Below are 23,602 nucleotides of genomic sequence, written 5' to 3'. Positions count from 1 at the left end.
GAATTACTGTATATTTTAGTCTTTTAAATTGAAATACCTAAATAAGGGGGCAGCGAAATTTTCCTCAGCAGCCCCAGCCGGCTGACACCCACGCTACGCCACTGTTTCCAGCAGAGGGGTTAGGGTTTTCCTCCAGGATCTGTCTGTCTGTATTGTATAGCATTCATCATAGTCCTCAGTGCTGACCAGAATGCCAGTTCCTGCTGCTGAAATGCAACCCCATAACAATGTTGCCACCTCCACATTTTACCAAGTAAATTGTGTTAGCAGGCTGATGTTCAGTGTTAGATTTATGCCAAACATATCTCTTAGTGTTCAGCCCAAAAATGTGGCATGACATTTTTCAAATTTTTATGTAAAAGAATATATTTTGTTTTTCAGCCATTACCACTATTCCTTAAAAGCTGTTTTTTTAGTGCCTTAGAGATTCAGTCGCAGTCATTGACTTCCACAACTCAGTCTTAGTGACAGTATCACAGTAGCCTAGCTAACAAGTGCCCTTCTTGTTGGGTGACTTAACACCAAGTCACATTTGATGACTTTTCCAGCGATTTCCATTTGTAGTCTTCATTTACGTAGTCTTAGCACATCTGAGGCAGCATACTCCTGTGAAGAGTCACACAATGTGACATGTCCAGCAACTCACTCCAACTAATTCACGACTCGCTCCAACCAAAATCAAGCTTGCCTTTAGTCATAGGGGTGGATTGTCACCCCAAAGTACAACTCATATAATGTAAGTGACGAGGAATAAGAAGCGCAGGTATTTGGACCTCACATGTATGTGCAGCTGAACTCTCCATAAATGTTAATCTTTCGTACAGCACTAGCTCTGTCAGGCAGCATGCGACTGGCTGTCAGCAAAAGGGACAAGCATGACTGCGCTGGACGTTAAATTTGGCATACCCAGAAAATTTTTAGTCGTGCAAATTATCACAGTCAGGTAACGAGATCAGCAATTTTAGCTGGCAAGTCCGACATACCCAATGACTAGAAGTCGCCTAATGTGTGGCTGTAGTTTAATCACTTCTATATGATGGACTGCCTTGGTGATGGTCTTGAATCCATTCCCAGATCTCTAGAATTGCATCCATGACTTGCTTTGAATGTTCCTTTGTTTTCATTTTCGTTTGCTTTGTGGAAGATGTCTATCATTCTCTTGGACCTCAGTGACTATGGGGGGAATTTATCCTCATTAATTAACTGAGAACAGGGGACTCGCCAAATAGAGCCCATCAACTAATTGGATGAGCTGATAAAGTAATACGCAGCACCTGAGAAGTTAGTGTTTAAATACTTTTTTAAAATCTCGTAATTTTGATTTTTCCATTTTGTCAAATTGTTGAAAGGTAGAGTCTTTCGATTTAAAATGATGTGCAATGTTTTGAAGATCAGCTGGGAAAAAAAAAATCATACCTTAATATGTCATAAGTTTAGAATCTGAGAGAAAATTTGATAACAGTTTTGGGAGCTGAATTGTTTTTCAAGGGACTGTTATGTGCTTTCATCTACATTTAAAAGTCCTTGGAAATGAGGTTCATAGTGAAAGGTGTTACACAAAATCAAGAGAGCCTGTCCTGTTATAGCGTTATTGGCCATCATCATGCTGTATGTAACCTCCAGCAATGCATTACTTAACCTCTGGTATCACCACAGCAGTTCCTGTCATGTCTTACAAAACCCTTAACATTCTCAAACCCGCTTAATCCAATTCTGGACTGTGGACAACAAGATCCTAATGTAGCAAAAGAGAGCACAAGGGAGTAAGCAGGCCTGAACACAAGGCTACTCCAACACAGGGTCTGCTCATGCAAACAATCACAATGAAACTGACATGACAGCCAATTTAGTTAAATGAACCCACACATCTTTGGAAATGTGGAAAGAAAACCTGAGCACCCAGAAAAAAAAAACAGGTAGATTCACAGAGAACATGCATTCTCTGCACAGACAACAACCAGCAATTAAACTTGGGATCTGTGGCGCATCAGTGCTAACTGCTGCCCTGCCTTGTCTCATGTTAAAATCAAACTCCCCATCCATTACTGAACATGCTTATCCTAATGAGGGCCAGAGGCTCTCTGAGCAGTACCAGGCACAAGGCAGGAATAAGCCCTGAATGAGGGTCCAGTAAGTGAAAGGGCACACATACCCACACTAGCAAGGGGCCAAATTAGAGTCACCAATGACTCTAATATGTACATGTTTGGGCAGGGGGCAGAAAACTAGAAGATCCTCACCGACAGTGCTGAATATTTATTTTTTTTAATTCTGAACTCATTGTTTTTCAGTATTATTCCAGGTATTGCTGTTAACGATTTTCCAGTTTATTTCTTTCCTTATAAAACGGAGAACTGTAGGGTGGCAATGATGGTCAGGAGTATGTGCTTTTTCTTGTGGTGGAACTGAACCCAGGTGGTTGGGCGGGTGACAAGGCAGCCTGAAAATTAGATTCCCCCCCCACCCCTTCGAATAGATTCTCTAGCAGGAGAGAGTACAGAAGAGTTAATTGTATTAAGAGGATTTTCTGGTCTGAGCCTAGTAAAGCAATCTAAGCAGCTGATTAAAAATGGGTGAGAGTGGTGTGCAACTTCTTAAAGAAAACAAGCAAAGCAAAGGGTGACATTGTGTGCTTAAGTCGCAGTGTTCTCAGATGACTTCAGGCAAAACAAGCAATCCAGGCTACATGTTGGACTGAGCCTCACTCGTTTTCTGTTTTCCATTCAGACTAAAAATAAGCTGAAAATGTCAGGCAGAGTACATCAGGTACACATGTAGGCCAAAAGGGGCTTATATCCCATAGAAGAGGCCTTTAAAATGTTTATGTGTTACCCTGGTCTTTATAAAATTACCAGTAAAGCAATTTAATGTTTTAAGTGCATTTTTGTCTTTCTGAATTGTCATAGTTATTTAAAGGATATTTCAAAGAAAAAGGCTAATCAATTAAGCTAAGGGTTGCTGTCAGCTTTTCTGAATATTTATTTTCGAACTAAATATAAATTATCCAAATTTGACTTGAGCAGTCTTATGAATCTAATTTGCCAAATCCATTTAATTCAAGTAATCTAATTTTAGGGTCAGAGATGAGATCCAGTTTCATTGCGCACAAAGCTGGAACTAACCCTGAATAAAGTAGCAGCCTTCTGTAGGGGTCGCTCCTTGCAGACAATCACACCTTCAGGAATAAGTTAAACTAAATCACATGGCTGATGATATGGAAAATATTATCCTGTTATATAAAAAGAGTGATCGGGCAGATCCAAGCAACTAGTAAGCTTAACATGCATCTCAGGTAAATTAAAGGAAGGAGTTACTAAGGAAAACATTCAACAACACATGGCAAGTACAGGAGGTTAACTGAACAGTCGGCATGGGTTGAGAAGAGGAAGTCGTGTTTTACCAACATGCTGGAATTTTATGAAGAAGTAACAAAAGGATATGATCAAAGTAGACCTTATGATATTATTTATCTTGTCTTTCTGAATGCATTTGATGTGATGCCACATGGGAGGATGAGCATCAAACTAAAAGAAGTGGGAGTTCAGGGTGTTGTATGTACATGGATGCAAAATTGACTCAGAAACAGAAAGTACAAGGTGATGGTGCAAGGAACCTTATCGGAATTTCCTGACATTAAAAGAGGTGTTCCACAGTGGTCAGTGTTAGGGGCACTGGCATTTTTAATATATACTGGCTGTCCCCCCGCGTAGTAGTGAAACAGGACAAACTTTAAAAATCAATAAACAAACAGGTATTGCTAGCTAAGCGGAGGCAAGGTACGCTCCAAAACGTGGCCAGAGGGACAGTCATGGCCAAAGTTTATGAGAATGATACAAGTATTGGTTTTCACAAAGTTTGCTGCTTCAGTGTTTTTATATTTTTTGTCAGATGTTTCTATGGTAAACTGAAGTATTATTACAAGCATTTCATAAATTTCAAAGGCTTTTATTGACAATTACATTATGTTTATGCACAAAGTCAATATTTGCAGTGTTGGCCCTTCTTTGTCAAGATCTCTGCAATTCACCCTGGCATGCTGTCAATCAACTTTTGGGCAAAATCCTCATTGATGGCAGCCCACTCTTGCATAATCAATGCTTGGAGTTTGTCAGAATTTGTGGGTTTTTGTTTGTCCACCTGCTGCTTGAGGATTGACCTCAAATTCTCAATGGGATTAAGGTCTGGGGAGTTTCCTGGCCATGGACCAAAATGTTCGATGTTTTTTTCCCCTGAGCTACTTAGTTATCACTTTTACCTTATGTCCTGGTGCTCCATCGTGCTGGAAAAGGCATTGTTAATCACCAAAGTGTTCTTGGATGTTTGGGAGAAGCTGCCCTCAGAGTATCAGATACTCAGCAGGAGTGACTTTACCCCAAGAGTGCCATTGCTCTGTACATGGATTCCACAACTGGCTTTGCTTCCTTTCCTTTACGCCGTCTGAGACTTGATCCTGACATTCTGTTTCTATCTTTGTGTTTCATTTGATTTTATCCCCATTTTTCTCTCAAAAGATGTCCTGGGTATGACGTTAAACTGCATCCGGCAGGACCACTTGCAGGGAAATCATGGGGGTTGGTGGTGGAATTGGCACTCCAGCCACCGTAAAAAAAAAAAACTTCACACAGCTCCGAGACGACAGAAAGGACTACTTTTTGCTCTCCGCGGGAGTAGCTCTGCTGCAGCCACCAATAAGAAGGCTGCTTGCATCATGAAGGGGATGGGAGAAAGCCCTCGGGAGTCCCATCCGCGGAAGAGTCAAAACTGTTTGGAGAGCAAATGGGGTCAGATTTGTTGGGGATCGGAAGTAGTGTGGTGCTGAGGCATCGCCCACTGCACAGCAGCACTCGGGTCCCAATATGAGGTGGCCCATACTGGTAAGCGCATGGAACGTCTTGTCTCTCCGGCAAGATGATCATCTTCCTCTGCTGTCGGAGGAGTTGTGTAAACTCCGCATTTCAGTGGCTGCACTCTCTGAGGTGCGCAGACCGGGGACTGGCTAAATCTCTGTAGGTGGATACACCTTTTATTGGTCTGGTCGCTCTAATGGCTGTCATACTTGGGGAGTAGCTGTTGTTGTAGCGGATTGGCTTCTTCCGATGGTATCCGATGTCACTCCTGAGCGTATTATGAGACTCAGATTACAGTACTCCCTGGGTGCCTTGTCTGTTGTCTCAGCGTATACTCAAACCGCGGTGAGTGATGTCTCGGCGAGGGAGACATTTTATTTGTAGCTGGGTGCCCACGAGGTGACACTCCTCTGGTCATGGGTGACTTCAATGCAGCCACTGGCACTGACAGGGCTGGCTATGAGGATTGTCTTGGTCCCCATGGGTCTGGTGACCGTGGTGAAAGTGGCTCCATGTTCCTTGACTTTGCAAAAGGTCAGGGGCTGCGAATCACTGGATCCTGGTTCCAGCACCCAGAACTGCATCGTTGGACTTGGTACTCCAATACTGGTGGTGCAGTGGAGATCGATCACATCTTCGTGGGCAGACGCTGGAGGCTCTTGCAAAACTGCAGGGTCTACAAAAGTGCCCAGTTTGTGAATTCTGACCACAGACTTGTTGTTGCTACTCTTAGGATCCAGCTTAGGTCCAGTAGGTTACCACCTACTAGGAAAATGAGCCTGGACTTGGCCAGACTCCAAGACCAGGCTGTTTCTAATGAGTTTGCACACAATTTTAGTGAGGAACTTGCAGATTTGGGTGCAACTGCCAATCCTAATGTGATGTGGGAGACATTCCGAGAGGAGACCCTGAAGGTTGCTGAGGGTTGTATTGGTATTGTATTCTGCTGTTCCCAGAAGGAGGTGTTTCACCTCGCAGGGCACCCTGGATATCATCGAGAGGAGTCGCAGCGCACGGTTCAATGGCAACTCTGGTCTGTACTGGGAACTGAGAAGGGCGGTTGCGAGGACTCTAAGGGCAGATAAAGACACATTTGTTAGAGGAATCTGTGAGCAAGTGACACACCATCTGTGGTCTAGCGACCTACATCCTGCTTATAGAGGAATCGAAGTATTACGCATGTCCGAATCTGTTCCTCGGAGAGTTGCAGTCAGGGCAACTGATGAAACGGTACTTACGGATGACACTGCAGTTGTGACCCGCTGGGCTGGCTACTTTGAGCAGTTGTTCAAAGCTGATCCTCCGGCTAAGACGTTGGATATCTCTGGGTCCACGGTCCTTGATGCTGATCCTCCAATTAGGTGTGAACCACCCAATCTCACTGAGATTGCACAGGTGGTGAACCAGCTGAGGGAAGGGAAGTAAAGGCTGCAGGGATCTGTGGTATCAGGGTGAACTTCTCCAGGCTGGTGGTAAGGCTGTCCTCCTGGCATTGCAAGCAATCTTTACTTCCATTTGGGAGACTGGTATCATCGCAACTGACTGGAAAACTGGACTTGTCGTCCCTATCTGGAAAGGGAAGGGTGATTGCCTGGATTGCAACAACTACAGGGGGATTAATACTGCTCTCGGTGCCGGGTAAGGTCCTTGCTAGGGTCATCTTCAATAGGATCCATGATCACTTGCTCACCTACTAGCGACCAGAACAGTCTGGTTTTACGCCTAAGTAGTCTATCATCAACTGCATCCTAGCACTGAGGGTTCATATGCAGTGCAGACGCAAATATCAGCAGAGTTTCTTTGCAGCCTTTGTTGATTTTTGTAATGTATTTGACTCAGCTGCCCTGTGGGACATCCTGAGGGTTTGTGGGGTCCCCTCGAGGTTGCAGGATATCATGGTCGGCCTGTACACTGGTACTGTGAGTGCTGTGCAGAGTGGAGGCAGAACCTCTGCGTTTTTCCCAGTTGATTCTGGGGTTCGTCAGGGGTGTGTTCTTGCTCGTACTCTGTTCAGTGCTTGTATGGACTGGATGTTGGGCAAAGTCGTGTGGGTCCAGTGGCTGTAGGGCATCTGTTGGTGAAGAAAGACTCACTGATCTTGACTTTGCTGACAATGCTGTGATGTTCGCAGAGTCAATGGAGGCTCTGATTGGGGCACTCGAGAAACTAAGCAAGGAGTCTGAGTGTCTGGGCTTGCGAGTGTCCTGGATAAAAACCAAGATCCAGGCCTTTAATGACCTTTTGGGCACAGCCATTAGCAGTGTGTCTGTTTGCGGAGAGAGTGTCGACCTTGTCGAGAGGTTTACTTACCTTGGCAGTGACATTCGTGTCTCTGGTGACTCTTCCTATGAAGTCAGTAGATGGATTGAGAGAGCATGGGGGTCATGAGGTCACTGGAAAGGGGAAATATAGACTAATTATTCAAAAACAAAGAAAAAAAGCTGAGTCATATATATTCCCTGTCTATCAAGTAGGTGGCTTTTATCCTAACAAGTTGAGGAGCACAGACCACACTTGCCTTTCTGACAATACTTGCAAACTCATTTTTTCCAGCATTTCCTATGTGTTTCCTATGTGTTTTACCAGTGTGCTGGGCTGCTTCATCTGCAGGAGCCGACTAAGGGCCATCTTGAGATGGCCATCTAAAATGTACCTCTAAATCCAGAAGAGCAGCAGATCTATGGATCCTCCTCAAATACTTAGTGCCCTTCAGTTTGTCAATGAGCCTACTGTATAACAACTCAATCTGAAACACACCCAAAATGAAAGTCTTTCAGTTGCTACCTAAATCATTTTTATCTAGTTTACCTGAATTTAAGTACTAAAGATTGGGTAGTTGTCATTGTGACTCTTTTGGCAAATAAGGAAAACCAAAGAGAAAAGATAAAATGTCTCAGTTTACAATTTAATTACCAGCTTTCCAAAGGCAAACCAGGAACACAGATAGCAGGCATGAGTCACAGAGCAATAAAATTGTAAAGTTCACACAAGACACCTGACGTATGTGCAACAATGGGACAGTATCCCTGGAAACAAGAGCAACACTAATAATGGATGATGCCATCAAGGACACAATGGAAAATTAGATGAAAAAAACAAAATTAATTTCAGAAAACAAACAAGAACAAACTGCGAAAAACACTCCAAAATAATAATCCATCCATTATCCAACCCGCTATATCCTAACTACAGGGTCATGGGGGTCTGCTGGAGCCAATCCCAGCCAACACAGGGAGCAAGGCAGGAAACAAACCCCGGGCAGGGCGCACACACACACACCAAGCACACACTAGGAACAATTTAGGATCACCAATTCACCTAACCTGCATGTCTTTGGACTGTGGGAAGAAACCAAAATAATAATAAAATAGCAAAAAATCTTCACGTTATTAAGAGCTTGTGTGAATTTTGCTTCAAGCTGAAAGCTAAATAAATTATATTAAGTAGTTCTTGAACAGAAATAATAGAATTTCAGGAAATTAGGAAAAAGTGGCTTACTGTTTGTTCTGTTGTAAAACACCAATGGATGAATATTATTTGCCTTTTCACCCTTACCTTAGTTGCAACAAATATATTTGCTCAGTATCTCAGAATTAATCTCCACTTGAAAATAAAACAAACACCATGTTATTAAGTTTATATTTCATGAACTGATCTATATGAACACAACAAATGTTCTCAATAGCTCAGATGAAGAGTAACTATCTTACATTAAAGCCCATCTGATTTCATAATATTTCAGAAAATTCTCTTCAATTTTACAAATTCTTACAATTTGAGCATTTTTATCCGAAACATACAACCAGTTTGCTCACCTAACATTTCCTGCCTTAAAGCCGATATGACTTTCTACATGCTTGACCTGGCCATTTAACGGCTTTGTTCACACATTAGCTGACGTGATAGATTCCTGGGAATCATAGTCTGTCTCGACAGGAAATTTGCCAGGTTGAGTTTCGCGGGACACTGACTTCAGCTTTCATTCATACATGAATCTCAACCCTGTTACTGTTGAGGCTGAATGTATAAATGCAGCTAATGTTTTCAAGTGTGATAATATACAGTACAAAAGTTATGACACTATAGGTGCATTATACGCTCAAACTTTATTAAGGGGATGGGAAAAGTTTGGCATCTGCTTGCCCTCTAGCATTCTATTAAATGTTATCGACTAATAATGTATGTTGAATCTCTGGTATTTACACAAATTCCTCGCAAAGACATTTTGCCGGTCCATTCAAATCTTAAGTCATGTTGCTTCTTCCAGTGTAGAGATGTGTGATAATCAAAATAATGAGCTTTTGAGTTTGCATGTAACAGAACATTGGTGGGTTTCATCAGCAGATGGAGATGAGTCAGCTTACAGAATGGAGATACGACAATTGGCTGACTGGTGCAAGTGCAACAATCTGTCTGTTAATGTGGACAAGACGCAAGAGATGATTGCTGACTTCATGAAGGCCCATGCTGTCCTTACCCCACTGCATAACGAACGCTCTGCGGTGGAACTGGTCAAGAATACCAAATTCCGGGGTGTGCACCTGCCAGCTGACCTTAACTGGTCAATTAACACCACCTAGATACCCCAAGAGGGTGCAACAGAGTCTCCACTCCCCCATTCTCACCATATTCTACAAGGACATCATCAAGGGTATTCTAACCAGCTCCATCACTTCCTGGTTTGGGAACTGCAGTGCCTCTGATAAAAGGGCTTTGAAAGTCTAAAAGAATGGATGAGGAAATTGATATGTCAAAGGCTAAGCAAATAATTTTCAAGTAAAATGAGCAGGAGTTAGTTATTGTATCAAAAATATAAGGAATAATGATTGAAAATCCAAAAACGTAACACAAGAATGAAGAGATGAAGAGTCAGAATCCCAAAACTGAGTACCTGAACTTGTCCTTTCTCCGTCTAAATTAATCAAAATAGATTGTCAAGGTTATTATTCAAAGTTTGGATACTGGGCACTCCTCTGTCTTAAATAAGCCACAAATTCATCATGTGATGAATAAATCATATACAGTAATCATTACAGTGTATATAAACCATATGGTTACTGTTATGCAAAAGTTGTCGTAAAATGGCTTTGTTGCAATAATAAAATTAATAACGCAAAAAACAAAATATCTCAAAATCTCAAGTGAGAAACAAGAACGCACACAAATGCAAAGATCATGGCATCTCCAGTCTAGTGTTGAGATTAATTTACACTGACTTCTTCTTCCTTCGGCTGCTCCCGTTAGGGGTTGCCACGGCGGATTATCTTGCTCCATATCGTCCTGTCCTCTGCATCTTGTTCTGTTACACCCATCACCTGCATGTCCTCTCTCACCACATCCATAAACCTTTGCTTAGGCCTTCTTCCTAGCATCTCTCCTCTGCACATGTCCAAACCAATGCAATCTCGCCTCTCTGACTTTGTCTCCCAACCGTCCAACTTGAGCTGACCCTCTAATGTACTCATTTCTAATCCTATCCATCCTCGTCACACCCAATGCTAACTAAGCATCTTTAACTCTGCTACCTCCAGCTCTGTCTCTTGCTTTCTGGTCAGTGCCACTGTCTCCAACCATATAACATAGCTGGTCTTGATTCATTTACACTGTATGTTATTCAAATAACTTCTTAAAGAAAGGGATTTATGTGGTCCTACGAGATTCCCTGGCCTTACAATATATTGAGGTAAGGGCTATAGAAAGACATTGTGTTGTTTAGGCCACTTTGACCATTCCAAAGTCAAGTTATTTTAGTAGACATCCTTGTTGGTTAATCTTTTAGATTAAAAGGAAAGTCTTGACCTGAATGGCTGTCAAACTTGGCACATGTTGGTATTTCTACAAGGCCTGCAATCTAATGTGAAGAGCTGTTTAAAGTTAGTAAGTATAAATTAGGACTCTGTAAACTATAAATTTTGATTCTAACAAGTAAGTTGGTGGAAGTTGTTAGGTCAAAAGCACACAGTTTTGTAGCCCACATTTTGAAGTAATGCCTTGATTGTATGTTTTAAGAACTAATTTGATGTACTTCAGAAATGTACGTCACACATGTGAATAGATGGAACATAAATGCAGCAGTCTTGGGAAATTCAGTCACTAACAGCCTCTCTTCTCACACACACAAACTACAGGATGAGCCTCACGATGGCCGCTAATGTCATTTCTGGTTTTGCCCTGGAGGTCCTGTCTCATCTGCTCCATGTTCTATTTAAACAACAATGTCACCAGAAGTCATTTTTGGAACCACTTCAGAAGAGAACTGAGCTCAGCCACAGAGTGCTATTGCCTGAGAAAGAGAGAGGCACAGACGGACGATAACTTTCCCTCTCACTTTAGCTTGGATTTTTCTTGTTTTTTTAACACAACGTTAAATGGGATCCCAGCTGGTCCTCAAGCGGATATCAATCCCGTTGTCATTCTTATTAACGATGTATAATCGCCTTTCTAGTGCTTGGTTAGTCTTACTGGGCAGGTTTCAGTGTGCTATGAGCTGGTCTCAGTACGTACAGTATTTACCGTAACAAGGCTAACTTCACGGTTTAGTGCTGTTACAGTGTGCACCACAGTGGTCCCAGACTAAGACTAAGTGCAGTTGCAGTGTCCTTTCTGGAACTGGACAAGGGGAACAAAGTTGCGTACTGAATTAGATCTCCTTGTGAGCAGGTATAGTGGGTAATGTTGCAAAATTAATTCTGCAGGCCTGTTACAAACATGAAAAAGCACAAATGTGCCATTAAGAAATACGGAAACCATATTTTATATTTATGTTTGGACTGAAGTATAGCATGATACCAAATCAAATATGTTTAACTCATCGTCACTGAAGAAAATAAATTATGTATGGAAGTATTTATATTGTGTAATATAAGAAATACAAAAATATGGATCAACATACATTTAACCATTAATCTTCAATAAAAAGACTTATGAGTCAGTGTGCCCTAATTGCCAGTTCGGACAATGCGCATTAAAAGATACAGCCAGTTTCATCCATGCAGTATTCCTTCAGAATATCATTGCGGGTGTCCTACAGACCTGGTGTGAGATCTCTCACTATTTGTATTATATAGCTACCGTGCTCTACTGGGATGAGACATTATTTACAAATACTGTCCAGCCTATAACTAGGTATGTTATAAGCTTTGGTGGCAGTTGGATTAATTTGGTTATTTGCAAAAGCTGGGTGCAAAGCAAGACAGAAATATCTACTCTTCTATGTTGTCTACATAAATGAGAAAATGAGTTAGACCACCACAGGTCCAAGGATATCACACGCTTATATTTACATTTACTTATTTGTCTGATGCCTTTACCCAAGGCAACTTACAACATTTACAATAAAATTAGTTACATTTCTTTTGGTTTTTCAATTGGTACACAGTGTCAGTAGCAGAATTTGAGTCCAAAGCCTTAATCACTCCGCCACACTGGTGTAATGGTATATTTACACTCTATGAACATCACATATTAAAAAAAAAAGGCCTCAAGCGTGGTCCCCCTTGGATATTTAAACACACGTTCACTCGTATATTACATGGGGTTGATATATTGTACTATCAACTGTGTATATGTGTTGTGTGGAAGAACAGAAAAATGTTTCCATTGCTTTATTCTCACATATGTCAAGACCTTATGTCGACCAGGGTTCCCGGTGCACACACCACCCAAATCATTCTGATGATAGATCTGTTATAGAGAGACAAGTATGCTTTGGATGAAATTCTACTAATGTATCCCTCTTGTCGTCGTTACTTTCCATATAGCGATTTACTGTTTTTTTTCATATCATATGCTCAAAGTGAATAACACTTACAATAACAACAGCCGATCTCACGTAGCTTAAGGACGGCAATTCATTTTTAATAAATTTATATGAGGATAGACAATGTCACTGTGCTCTGTCCCTTTAAACAAAGAGGAATGTGTAGCAGCACACTGTTGATTAAGGAGTGGCGAAACATTAATTGTCAGTGAGTCGTCATTAACTGGCAATCAGACGGCCAGCAACGCAAACTGAGGAACAACAGAAAGTCAAAAGATGACTAACTGTGAATTAGTTACATTTTGTACAGATTTTGTTTCTCTGTTCACTGAGACAGCACTTAGACCTCAGGATCATCGTCTCTCAGTACAGTACTACGTAGCCCGGTCTTGATCCTCTCAGCTACACTGCATCTGACCCATTAAGATAAAATAAAGCCTTTTTTCAGGCCTTCAGGTTACAAAACAGAATAAAGATGTGCCATAAGTGGTCACTCAAGTTTTTGGTAATGTTATCTGTTGAGATAGAAAAGAGCAATCCACTTAGGAGATTATGAAATTACTTGATGTACTTTTGTTACATGTATTATCTTGTTTATTCACTAGAAATTGTACGTGTGCAGAGGTTCCGGAGTTTACAACTAAAAGATGCAGCTATGATTGATCCTTTTGTAACAAGGGTACTGGTGAATTAAATTGAGCTTCACAGTGGTGCTTTTGTAAGAGCCTAAGCTTTTTGAGAAGACAATAAGAACAAGAAGTCATGTGCATTGAATCAATAGGTTCCCACATTAATAATAACAGGAAATTCTGTCAACACTGTATCAGTATGTGGAAATGCAGATAAAAAATGTACGTGCTGGAACATATAAAAGTGTTTTCAGTGCATTATTCATTATATACTGACAAAAGAAGAAATGAGATAAGATGGCCTGTCATGTCATAGCTCAAATGGATTTATTACAGCTGTAGTTTCTCTGTTAGTGTTTTAATGCAAGTTTCTATTATAGAGATAAAAAACAATTATCAAGCATTGATAAAACGATGCCAAAGTTCAACAGAGATAGCATGGCACTACTATAAAAAGCATAGCAAAACACATGCCTAATGTGCTACTGGTGCCATAAATTCAAAATGCTGTTCACTTCATTAACGTGCACACGAAAACAAAACAAAACCAAAAGTACAAAGATGCATCTCCTAAATGTATCCATTCATTCCTCAGTCCTTTCATTCATATTGCTTTTTCTTTTTCAGGTTCACTTGAAAACCAGTAACAATTTCCAGACGGGAACCTGTCCACCCGAAAACATCCACACGTACTCACACATGACCAGCTTAGGGTCTCTCATTTACCTGAAATCACTGGAGGAAGTCAGATCCTTCTCGTAGAACGTGTCACAGATCATGAATGGAGGAAGCAATGAAGCAGTTATGGATATGAGCCGTGAAGATGCACAGAAGTAACCTGCTGATTACAAAGTCAAAGCAGTTGAGCTGAAGGCTTTGCGTCATGAGGGTGGGTATCCATCTTGGCCTAACACATGTCCTCACCTGTAGTGAATGAAATATCAGACAACCAGTTACAAGGCCTATTGTTTCTTATTGTGAATACTTCCCATAAATAACAACTCCTTAGACTGTGCATCACCAGGTTTGTCAATTGTTAGAAAGATGTGCTTAATTTGCTTTTGTGTGATCCCTTTTTTCGTGTAAATCCATCCATTTATTATTTGATTTTTGCACTACAGGCTAGTAGAACCAGTGGCAGTGTAGTAGATGTGTGACGGGCACAGAGTACAGTTACATTCTTACTTGCATGTCCAACCAAGATGCAACACACCACCACACTTTGGCACTGTAATAAATAAGAGTGTATTAAAAAATAACCAGTGGATTGAGGTAGTACTCGGAACCTTCACTTTCTGCACACTTTACTGTGTTAAGAGATTTAATTTTAAGTGGATAAATTTGACATTTTTTTTCATTGTTCTACACTGAAGAAACCATAATGAATGACAAAATGAAAATGTATTTTCAGAAAGGGCTGAAAGTTTATTAAAAGGCAAAAATTGAAATCACTCATTCATGTATGTCTTCAGACCCTGAATTCAGCAGTTTGTAAAAGCTCCTCTGGCAGTAATTACAGCTTTGAGTCTTCTTGAGTAACTCACTACAAGCTTTGCACACATGGGATTTGAGAAGTTTATTCAATTCTTTCTGGTTGATCCTCTCAAGATCCATAACATTGGACAGTAAGCGTCTGCAAACTGCCATCTTCAGATCTCTCCTCTCATATTCTATTGGGCTTAAGTGGATGGGGCCACTCAAGGACAGTCAGAGTGTTGTCCTGAGCCACTCCAGCCTTGTCTTGGTTGTATGATTCTGGACATTGTTGTGCTGAAAGATAAACTGTCACCTCAGACTGAGATCACGTGCAACCTGGAGCAGGTTTGCTTCAATGACCTGTCTGTATTTGGCAGCGTTCATCCTTTGCTCAATTCTGACCAGTCTCCCTGTAACTGCCATGAAGAAGCATCCCCATACCATGAATATGCCACCATGTTTCACTGTAGCGATGGTATTAGGCAGGTGATGAGCAGCTCCTGGTCATCGACAGACATAATTCTTGGAGTTCTGCTAAACAGTTTATTTTTTGTCTCACCAAACCAGAGGATCTTTTCCTCCATGCTCTTCCAAGTCCTTTAAACTGTCAAATGACTTCCGTCTTGTCATTTTACCATAAACATCTGACTGATGGAGAGCTGCTCAGATGGTCATACTGTATTTCCAACAGGTTCTCTTATCTCAGAAGACTTCTGAAGCTCTGTTAGAGTGATCAGTCCCTGACCAGTCTTTCTTGCCAATTTACTCAGTTTGACTGGACAACCAACTCTAGGAAGACTCCTGGTGATTGCAAACATATTCAACTTCACAATTATTGAGGCCACTGTACCCCTGGGCACACTCCAAGTTTTAGAAATGGTTTTATATCCTAGCTCTGATCTATACCTCTGCACATTTTGATCATGGAAGTTTACAGAGTTCCTTGGATTTCATGGCTTGGTTTTTGTCCTTACATGCAGTGTTAATTGTTGGACCTTCTATGCCTTTCTAAACTATCTCCAGTCCACTGTTTGCCATAGGTGAACTCCAGTTAAGTTCTAGACACTTCTCAAGGATTATTAAAGCCAAAAGGATACACCTGACTACAATTTACAGGGCCACAAGAAATTGGACATATGTAAACAAAAGACCTGTGTGTGTATGGAGCAGTCCGCTCTGCTCATGCTCAACCACAGCCACTAGATGGCACATGCATGCACTTTTACATTTTTTCTGCACTTGCATGCACTTCAATTCTTACTACGAAAGGCCTGTTCCCATCAAACGCCACCGCATAACAATAATATCATGCCAAAGACACAGATGAATAGACACAACTTCAAAACGAAGCTAATGCTGTGGCTCAGCAATGTGGAAGTGAAACACCTCATCAACAGGGGGCAAGGCTTGAAGTTTTCACTAAAAACCTTCTCTATCTGGAGATATTTTCTCCAGACAAAGATTAATAGGTCTCATATGTCAGCGATACGACTAAGATATGGTATCACCAGTGTCTTCTTACGAAAGCCAGTGGAGCAGTAAGCATGAGTGGGTCCACATCCTTGGCACTGGGTAATTCGTTACAAATATAGTACAACTGCTAGGGAGTCTTTGGGTTGTTTTTTGTCCCAAAGATCAAACACAGCTAGTACTTACATAAATGAAAGATTTCAGATTTGATTTTTAATAAATTTACTAACCTTTCTGAAAACATGTTTTCACTTAGTCATTAAGGGGTATTGAGTTTACACTGATGTGCAAAAACGGCAAATTTATCCAATTAAAATGAAATCTCCAACACAGATGCATTAAGTGCAGGGGCCTGAGTATCTTCCAAATCCAGTTTAACTTTGTTTACTTCGGTCTAATAAAACCTTGGGCCTAATGGGATTGTACAGGTAATGTTGAGAGAAACAAAAGATAATATAAATAAACCTAAAATAAGCATCATGGCCAGATTAAGCTGCAGCCTACCCCAGCAGAACTGTACAAAAGGAAGCAACTAACGCCACACACGATAGCAGCCCAATCACAGAGCCCAACCACAGCATGTATGCGGCAAGGGGGGGTCTCAGGGGCGTGACAGGGAAATGGGATTACTTGGGGAAAAAATGCAGAGAGACACAGAAGAGATACACCAACTCCACAAAGACAGTGACCACGCCAGGATTCAAACTTAGAACTTCAAGGCAGTAGGGACAAGCACAGTGCTGTCCCTCTGGTTTAGAGAAGTGTAAATCATGTGTTCACCTCATCTTTGGACAGGTTTTCTCTTGGTATTTTCTTTTTTTACTCACATACTAAAGATGCACACTTTATCCTAACTGAAGGTTCCAAACTGGCCCAGCACAGGAGTTGATGAGCCATCTATGCTTGGTTTCTGTCTTGCCAAGATAGTGTTCAGCTCCCCGGTACCCTGCAATGGATCAGTAAATAAATTATTCCATACAGGGATGGGTACCGATTACTTTTAGCAAGCAGTACTGTTACCATGGTACAAAAGTGCATTGGTACCTGCATCCTGAAAGATGGATGGTTTGCCCAGCAGGAAAACAAAGCATGCCAGATAGTGAAGTCTTCTGTCCAATAGTACAAATGTGACAAAGTCAACAGTCTCGAATGCTGTTGAGCAACTGGCAAATCCAATATACAGATCAGATCGAGTACAGAGTCAAAGGGCTGTGCACTGGGCACATGAAAATGGCTTTAAGAATGTACAGAAGAAAGGAGTTTTTTTTTTCCATAGAGCCATACTTACAAGAAATGAGATTCCTGCTAAAGGTAAGAAATGGCATTGAATAGTTGAAAGTATCCTATCTGGCACTATGAAGTACAGTATGTTAGCTGAACACATTCAGAAGTTTCCAATTTTACCATGCGGTGATGTATTTTTTGTTATATGTTTAATCATACCTTCATTCCCATTCCACACTTGTTTTTGTAGGGCATTTCATTTCTTCTGATTGACTATGAATCCTGACGTCCAATCAAAACTCATTAGATTAAGGCACAAAATGACCATTAAAATGGATTGAACATACAAGCATACAGTCAATCAATGGTTAGCTTACATACAGTAAGGAGACAAGCATACAGAATTGCACTTCAGTCAAGAGCCGCTCCAAACCCAGAAAAAAGTCCGATCTTTAACTTCTCCCACCTTTGCATGCTTTGGCTTTGTCTGTTGAATCATATAACACACGGACAGGAGCTGTTCAAAGGTTTATTGATTCAGCTTGGCATTGTGATTTATAACCAGTGAATGTTTAACTAGACACTTCTTTTAAACATCAGGTTTCTGAAAACAGGACTAGTCACAATCTGGTTTCTGGTCAGGAGCTTCCTTGTTGTTGAAGTTACAAGATGTTCTCCGTATTCACAGAGCTTATTGGCCTTTGCCTTGGAATAGTGGGAATGCTGTTAACCTTGGTGGCCACCATTTTGCCACACTGGCGGATCACTGCACATATTGGATCAAACATTATAACGGCAGTGGGGTACTTAAAAGGGCTCTGGATGGCATGTGCCTACTATAGCACTGGCACCTTCCAGTGCGAAACTTACAAATCTCTTTTAGCTCTGCCACCGGACTTACAGGCTGCTCGAGGCATGATGGTCGTCTCCATGGTGCTGTCGCTTGCAGGCTGTGCTATAGCCATTACTGGGATGAAGTGTACTGTTTTCATGCAAGGAGCAGATGCCAAATCACGCCTCGCAGGAACTGGAGGGTTCTGTTTCGTAGCTGCTGGCTTCTTTTGCATCATTCCTATTTCCTGGACAACTAATGAAATTATCCGCATGTTCTATAGCCCAGTGATACCTTCCAGTTTTAAGTATGAGATTGGAGCGGCACTTTACTTGGGCATGGCATCTGCCCTCCTGTCCATATTCGGTGGTGCTGTTCTCTGCTTCTCATGCTGTAGGAATGAAGGTGAAAGTGCCAGGTATCGGGGCCACAGAAGTCAACCGTTTCATCCTCGACCCTACCACTCCAATGCTTATCCTAGCCATCCAATGACCTTCCAGAACCCTGCAGCACTAAGTGCTGTCAACCCAGCAAGTAATAACAGGCATGATGGGAGAAGTGCATCTTCTGCCTGTGGAAACAGCTCCTCAGGCTATGACCTCAATGGATTTGTATGAGATGGACAAACTGGACATAGGATTGCTTTTTTACAGCCTACTGCAGGAACAGCCAAAGCTAACATATGCTGAAATACAAGATCCTTGACAAATCCAACAGTTTGGTAAGAGAGAATCTGTTGCTTGATGAATGTCAGCAGCAATGTACTTAAGTCTGTTCTGGAAATATGATGAAGAAACACAGAGGTACTAGAGTTTTATGTTGCACTTATCAGTACAGCACATGGTCTACATTTTCTATGATTAGCCCTCTATGTTCACTGTCAATTTGCATGAAATAACTTGTGAGGGAGATGATGAACAACGTATAGACACCAGAGTGAACTGATTCTTGGCTGCCCAGATAGACAACATGAGAAGGTAAACCTAAGGCAAACAAATAAAGATAATCCAAATTTAATCCTCCCTGGAAACTGGGACTGTGAGCTATATAATGGCAAGAGGTTTGGTTTGGAAGTTCAAAAAAGTACATTTTTTTAAGAATCTAGAGATGGCATGCAAGCTCTTCCTGTAGCAACCAACAAAGATGAAAAAATCTACAAATACTTCCCAGTAGGGTAAAAAGTGTGCTTGCTTTTTATACATCTATCCATACACAGTTCCCAATGGCACACTGGGTGTCATCCAGGTAGAGCTGGATGTCAGCGTGACTGGACAATGCGACTCCAGAATGGAAAGAAGGTGAGTTCCTATCCACTTAATGAATATTAACAAGACAGACATTACCAGTGATGCACCAGGACACTGGATTTAAAGCCACCACCACATCTAGAGCTACATACGCCAAAGAGGACTGGAAAATAAAAGTGAAAGAGACATTTCCATATTGGACATAAAGGGAGAAATTTACTTAAGTGGACAAGAAAGGAGAACTGGCAACTTGTTTGTTTCACTATTCTTATTTGATTGTTGAAATCCAATGTCTGACACAGCTTAGCTTTCCTTAGACACCAATGCATCCCTGAATTTCATGTTTTATTGTTTATTCACCTGTATATGTGTGCATTTAAACGTGTGAATGCTGTACTGTTGTGTACCTTAGTGTTGTCATACTTTTAACAATTTATGTAAGAGCCTGAATTCAGGGAAGAATGCCATAATCAGAATAAACCAAACTGAATGCGATCTCTGTATATGTTTCATAGTATACTTCTAATGTCCTGAATGATATGAATATTTTAAAGTGGTGTGGTCTGCGTTTAGTGTACTATATTGTTCTGTCTCGTCTTATTGATTTGCTGAATGCTACCTACAAGCCATGTCGCCACAAACGCAAACTTACACAGCACTTTGTAATCTGCTCTAGTGGGAATATGAACTCTGGCTCTACACTTTTTAATGCTATGTTCTTTACAAATGTGTTTTCCTGGATTTGCTCTTTATATTTAAAAGGGGAATCGGCTAAAACAAAGAACATTTATTTCTATATAACATTTCCATATGAAGTTCTTTACACATAGTATAAGAAACATTACAATTACAAAAGTAAGTCTTGCTATTTTAAATGACCATTTTAAAGGCTCACCCTGGCTGGCTGGCTGGGTATTAGAGCAGAAGATTTTACAGCACTTAACCTCTTTTAGTTTCTTTTTACAAATGCAAGGAGGATGGCTTATTCTAACCTCAGGCCACAGGGGAAACAAAAGTAAATAAAAAGTAAACAAAGACAACAAATCCGTAACAGAACAGATAAATTATAACTTAATTAAGATTTTTCTTCAGTATTTAAACCTTATAATGGTTAACCTCAACATCTAATTTGACAATACATTTACTGGTAGACACCTTTATCCAAGGGACTTACAACATTTGTGATACGATTGGAAACATTTCTTTTGTTTTCTATTTGGAGCACAGGCAGGTGAAGTGATTTGCTCGTGGGCACACAGTGTCAGTATCAGAACCCACAACCTCAGGGTTTGAACTTATCCACTATCCCACACTGCCTACAATCTCATATATGCTATTGTCAGCTAGTCCACAGAGGAGCTTCTGTTCTCATTACAAAATAAACCTCTGGGGTTTTTCAATTATAAATGACCACTCAGCCACCCTGGAGTCCGTAGATTAATTTATTATGACTGTTTCCATGGTTAAAATGCCTTTCTTTTTTGTTAGGGGATGTCTATGTAAATTGTTAGAGGTCTAGATATTTTTGTATGAACTTGGAACAAATAAAAAATGAAGGAGTGTATTAGCATAATTTATTCACGACTTCAAACTCTAGATGATGAAATTAGTGAAAGAGTGTTGTGGCCTGCAGGGGGCATCTCTCACCCTTGACACAATTACTACAAGCAGGGTCTCACATTAAAATAAAGTCTTTAATTAAATAAATACCTACTTACAGGGCTTCTCTTTTCAATGGTTCTCCTTCTTTCTTCTAGAACTCCCAATGATTGCTTTTCTGTGTGTTTTATTTTCTCCTCCAACAACAAGAAGACAATTATATTTAATTAGATAGCACATTTTCACACAAATAATGTAGCTCAAAGTGCTTCAAATGATGAAGAAAGAGAAAAACAGATAAAGTAAGAATTAAAATAAGAGAACACTAATTAACATAGAATAAAAGTAAGGTCGGGCGGCACGGTGGCGCAGTGGTAGCACTGCTGCCTCGCAGTTAGGAGACCTGGGTTCGCTTCCCGGGTCCTCCCTGCGTGGAGTTTGCATGTTCTCCCCGTGTCTGCGTGGGTTTCCTCCGGGCGCTCCGGTTTCCTCCCACAATCCAAAGACACGCAGGTTAGGTGGATTGGCGATTCTACATTGGCCCTAGTGTGTGCTTGGTGTGTGCTTGGTGTGTGGGTGTGTTTGTGTGTGTCCTGTGGTGGGTTGGCACCCTGCCCAGGATTGGTTCCTGCCTTGTACCCTGTGTTGGCTGGGATTGGCTCCAGCAGACCCCCGTGACCCTATTCGGATTCAGCGGGTTAGAAAATGGATGGATGGATGAAAAGTAAGGTCCGATGGCCAGGGAGGACAGAAAAAACAAAACAAACAAAAAAAAAAAACTCCAGACGGCTGGAGAAAAAATTAAATCTGCAGGGGTTCCAGGCCATGAGACCGCCCAGCCCCCTCTAGGCATTCTACCTAACATAAATGATCAGTCCACATTGTATTCAGGGTTCTCATGGAAGGACTTGATGATGATGGTCACATGGACTTCTGGCCTTTAATCCATTAATGTAGGGACATCACGGTGCTTTGACACCTTCCAAGCAAGCTTTGCACGACTCCACTCTGGACTCTTGGGAAGGTGAAGCACTTGGATTGCACTTCCATTGTCTGAAGGTGGACAAGGTTTCCCAGCACAACTATAACTCCCATGCAAGCCTGTGGGGGTCCAAAAGGAAGTCACATCTGAGGAATGCTGTCACTCAGCGCATAGGGGAACACTTGATTCATGATGTATTCTCCCTCTGACCTTCCATTTTAGAGGTCTCCTAACCCGGAAAGATGCCACAAACCTACCCGACCAAAATGCCTGTCTGCCCACACCTTCCTTTACAGAATTTTAACCATGAAACAAGCAGCTAAATGAATGCCAGTGGAAAAAGCTGGGCTAATACCAACAGAAACACTTTTACTGCGTTTATCAAGGAATGACTTGCTATTTATGTTATTTATTGAACAGTCAGCCTGAACACAGCAACCACTCCCTCAAAGTAATATGGAACCATGCACAGTACAAAGGTGGCGAGGGCAAAGTTGGTGCCTGTCTAGACAATTTACTGAGTGAAGTCTTAAGTGTAGAAAATGAAAAATGATAATGTGGTTATTCTGACACTGCAGAATAGAAGGATTGCAACATGTTTAAAATTATAATAAGAATATATGTTACTTTAAAATTAGTTCTTCAAAGAGCACAATAGTATAATGGGGTACTGGTTTAGAATAAATTTTATATAAAATTTGACACATGAGCAGGTTCAGGAGATGAACAAATGTCCTCACACTGAACTACAAATTCAGAGACCTGGTGGCTTAAACAGTCTGCTCCAAAAGTGGGCCAAATCAAATGTAGCACATACTGTAGCTGTTTTTTTATTTAGAACTTTCTTTTACAGACCAGTACATGTTTTAAAATAATATTGCCACAGAACTTAAGCATCTACTAAGGCAGTTTCTTTTTCTGTAATATCATGCTTGATGACTGCACCAGTTTCAGGCAATGATAATACATTCAAAATACCATATAGGCAAGAGAACACCATTTTATAGCTGGGTTAATTACCGTGAGGATGAACTGTCATGGTATTTATTATACTCTATAGATGCCACTATATAAAATAAAAATTTATATCTTTTTCTTTGCTGGAAAAACCTAAGGAAAGGTTAGTGGGGGGAAGATGTAAATTTGAGAGTTTGGGTAAAATTTAAATAAAATACTCTTTTAAACATGCTACCCCTAAAGAAACTCTTTTCTCCACTTCTCAATGAATGAAAGGATTGACTTTCTGCAAACACAGGTTACCAAAAAATGGTGGGTGCTGTAAAGAGTTAATCAAACCAGAAAAAAAATCAGTGTACATAAATTTGCTACAAAAAACCTCAAGAATAAAATGTTTCTCTATGGGTGTACTCACAATAGACACATTTGTTCAGTACGATGCACAAGCGTGTTTGTCCCCCTGCTGGCCTGAACTCACACTGCACTTAATGTTCTGGGCCTCGGCACGCTTTCGTCAAGACCATATGACTTCGTGTAAAGCCAGCATGTGTGTCAAAATTATTATACTTACTCTGTGGTT

At 41.0% G+C, this 23,602-nt stretch overlaps 1 protein-coding gene and 1 long non-coding RNA gene across 2 annotated transcripts; one reads left to right on the top strand and one right to left on the bottom strand.

Annotated features, from left to right (window-relative positions):
• Positions 1-7,216: 7,216 nt before the first annotated feature.
• LOC120536231 lies at positions 7,217-17,881 on the bottom strand. The gene is made up of 3 exons (XR_005635075.1): positions 17,625-17,881; positions 13,962-14,159; positions 7,217-7,240 (listed from the first exon to the last, which is right to left on the bottom strand). It is a non-coding gene; the product is annotated as an uncharacterized LOC120536231 (long non-coding RNA).
• A 137-nt stretch (positions 17,882-18,018) lies between these two features.
• On the top strand, positions 18,019-21,138 carry cldn2 (claudin 2). The gene has a single exon (XM_039765900.1). It carries the CDS (start codon positions 18,075-18,077, stop codon positions 18,852-18,854), a length of 780 nt encoding a protein of 259 aa, XP_039621834.1. The 5' UTR covers positions 18,019-18,074; the 3' UTR covers positions 18,855-21,138.
• The last annotated feature ends 2,464 nt before the right edge of the window (positions 21,139-23,602 follow it).

The sequence above is a fragment of the Polypterus senegalus genome, chromosome 10, assembly GCF_016835505.1.
Source record: "Polypterus senegalus isolate Bchr_013 chromosome 10, ASM1683550v1, whole genome shotgun sequence".
NCBI lineage: Eukaryota > Metazoa > Chordata > Cladistia > Polypteriformes > Polypteridae > Polypterus > Polypterus senegalus.
The sequence above is the reverse complement of the archived record's forward strand: the minus strand, read 5'-3'. Positions and strand labels throughout refer to the sequence as shown.

Excerpts from the sequence above, each read along its gene's own strand:
- cldn2 (XM_039765900.1), top strand. The coding sequence starts at position 18,075 with ATGTTCTCCGTATTCACAGAGCTTATTGGCCTTTGCCTTGGAATAGTG.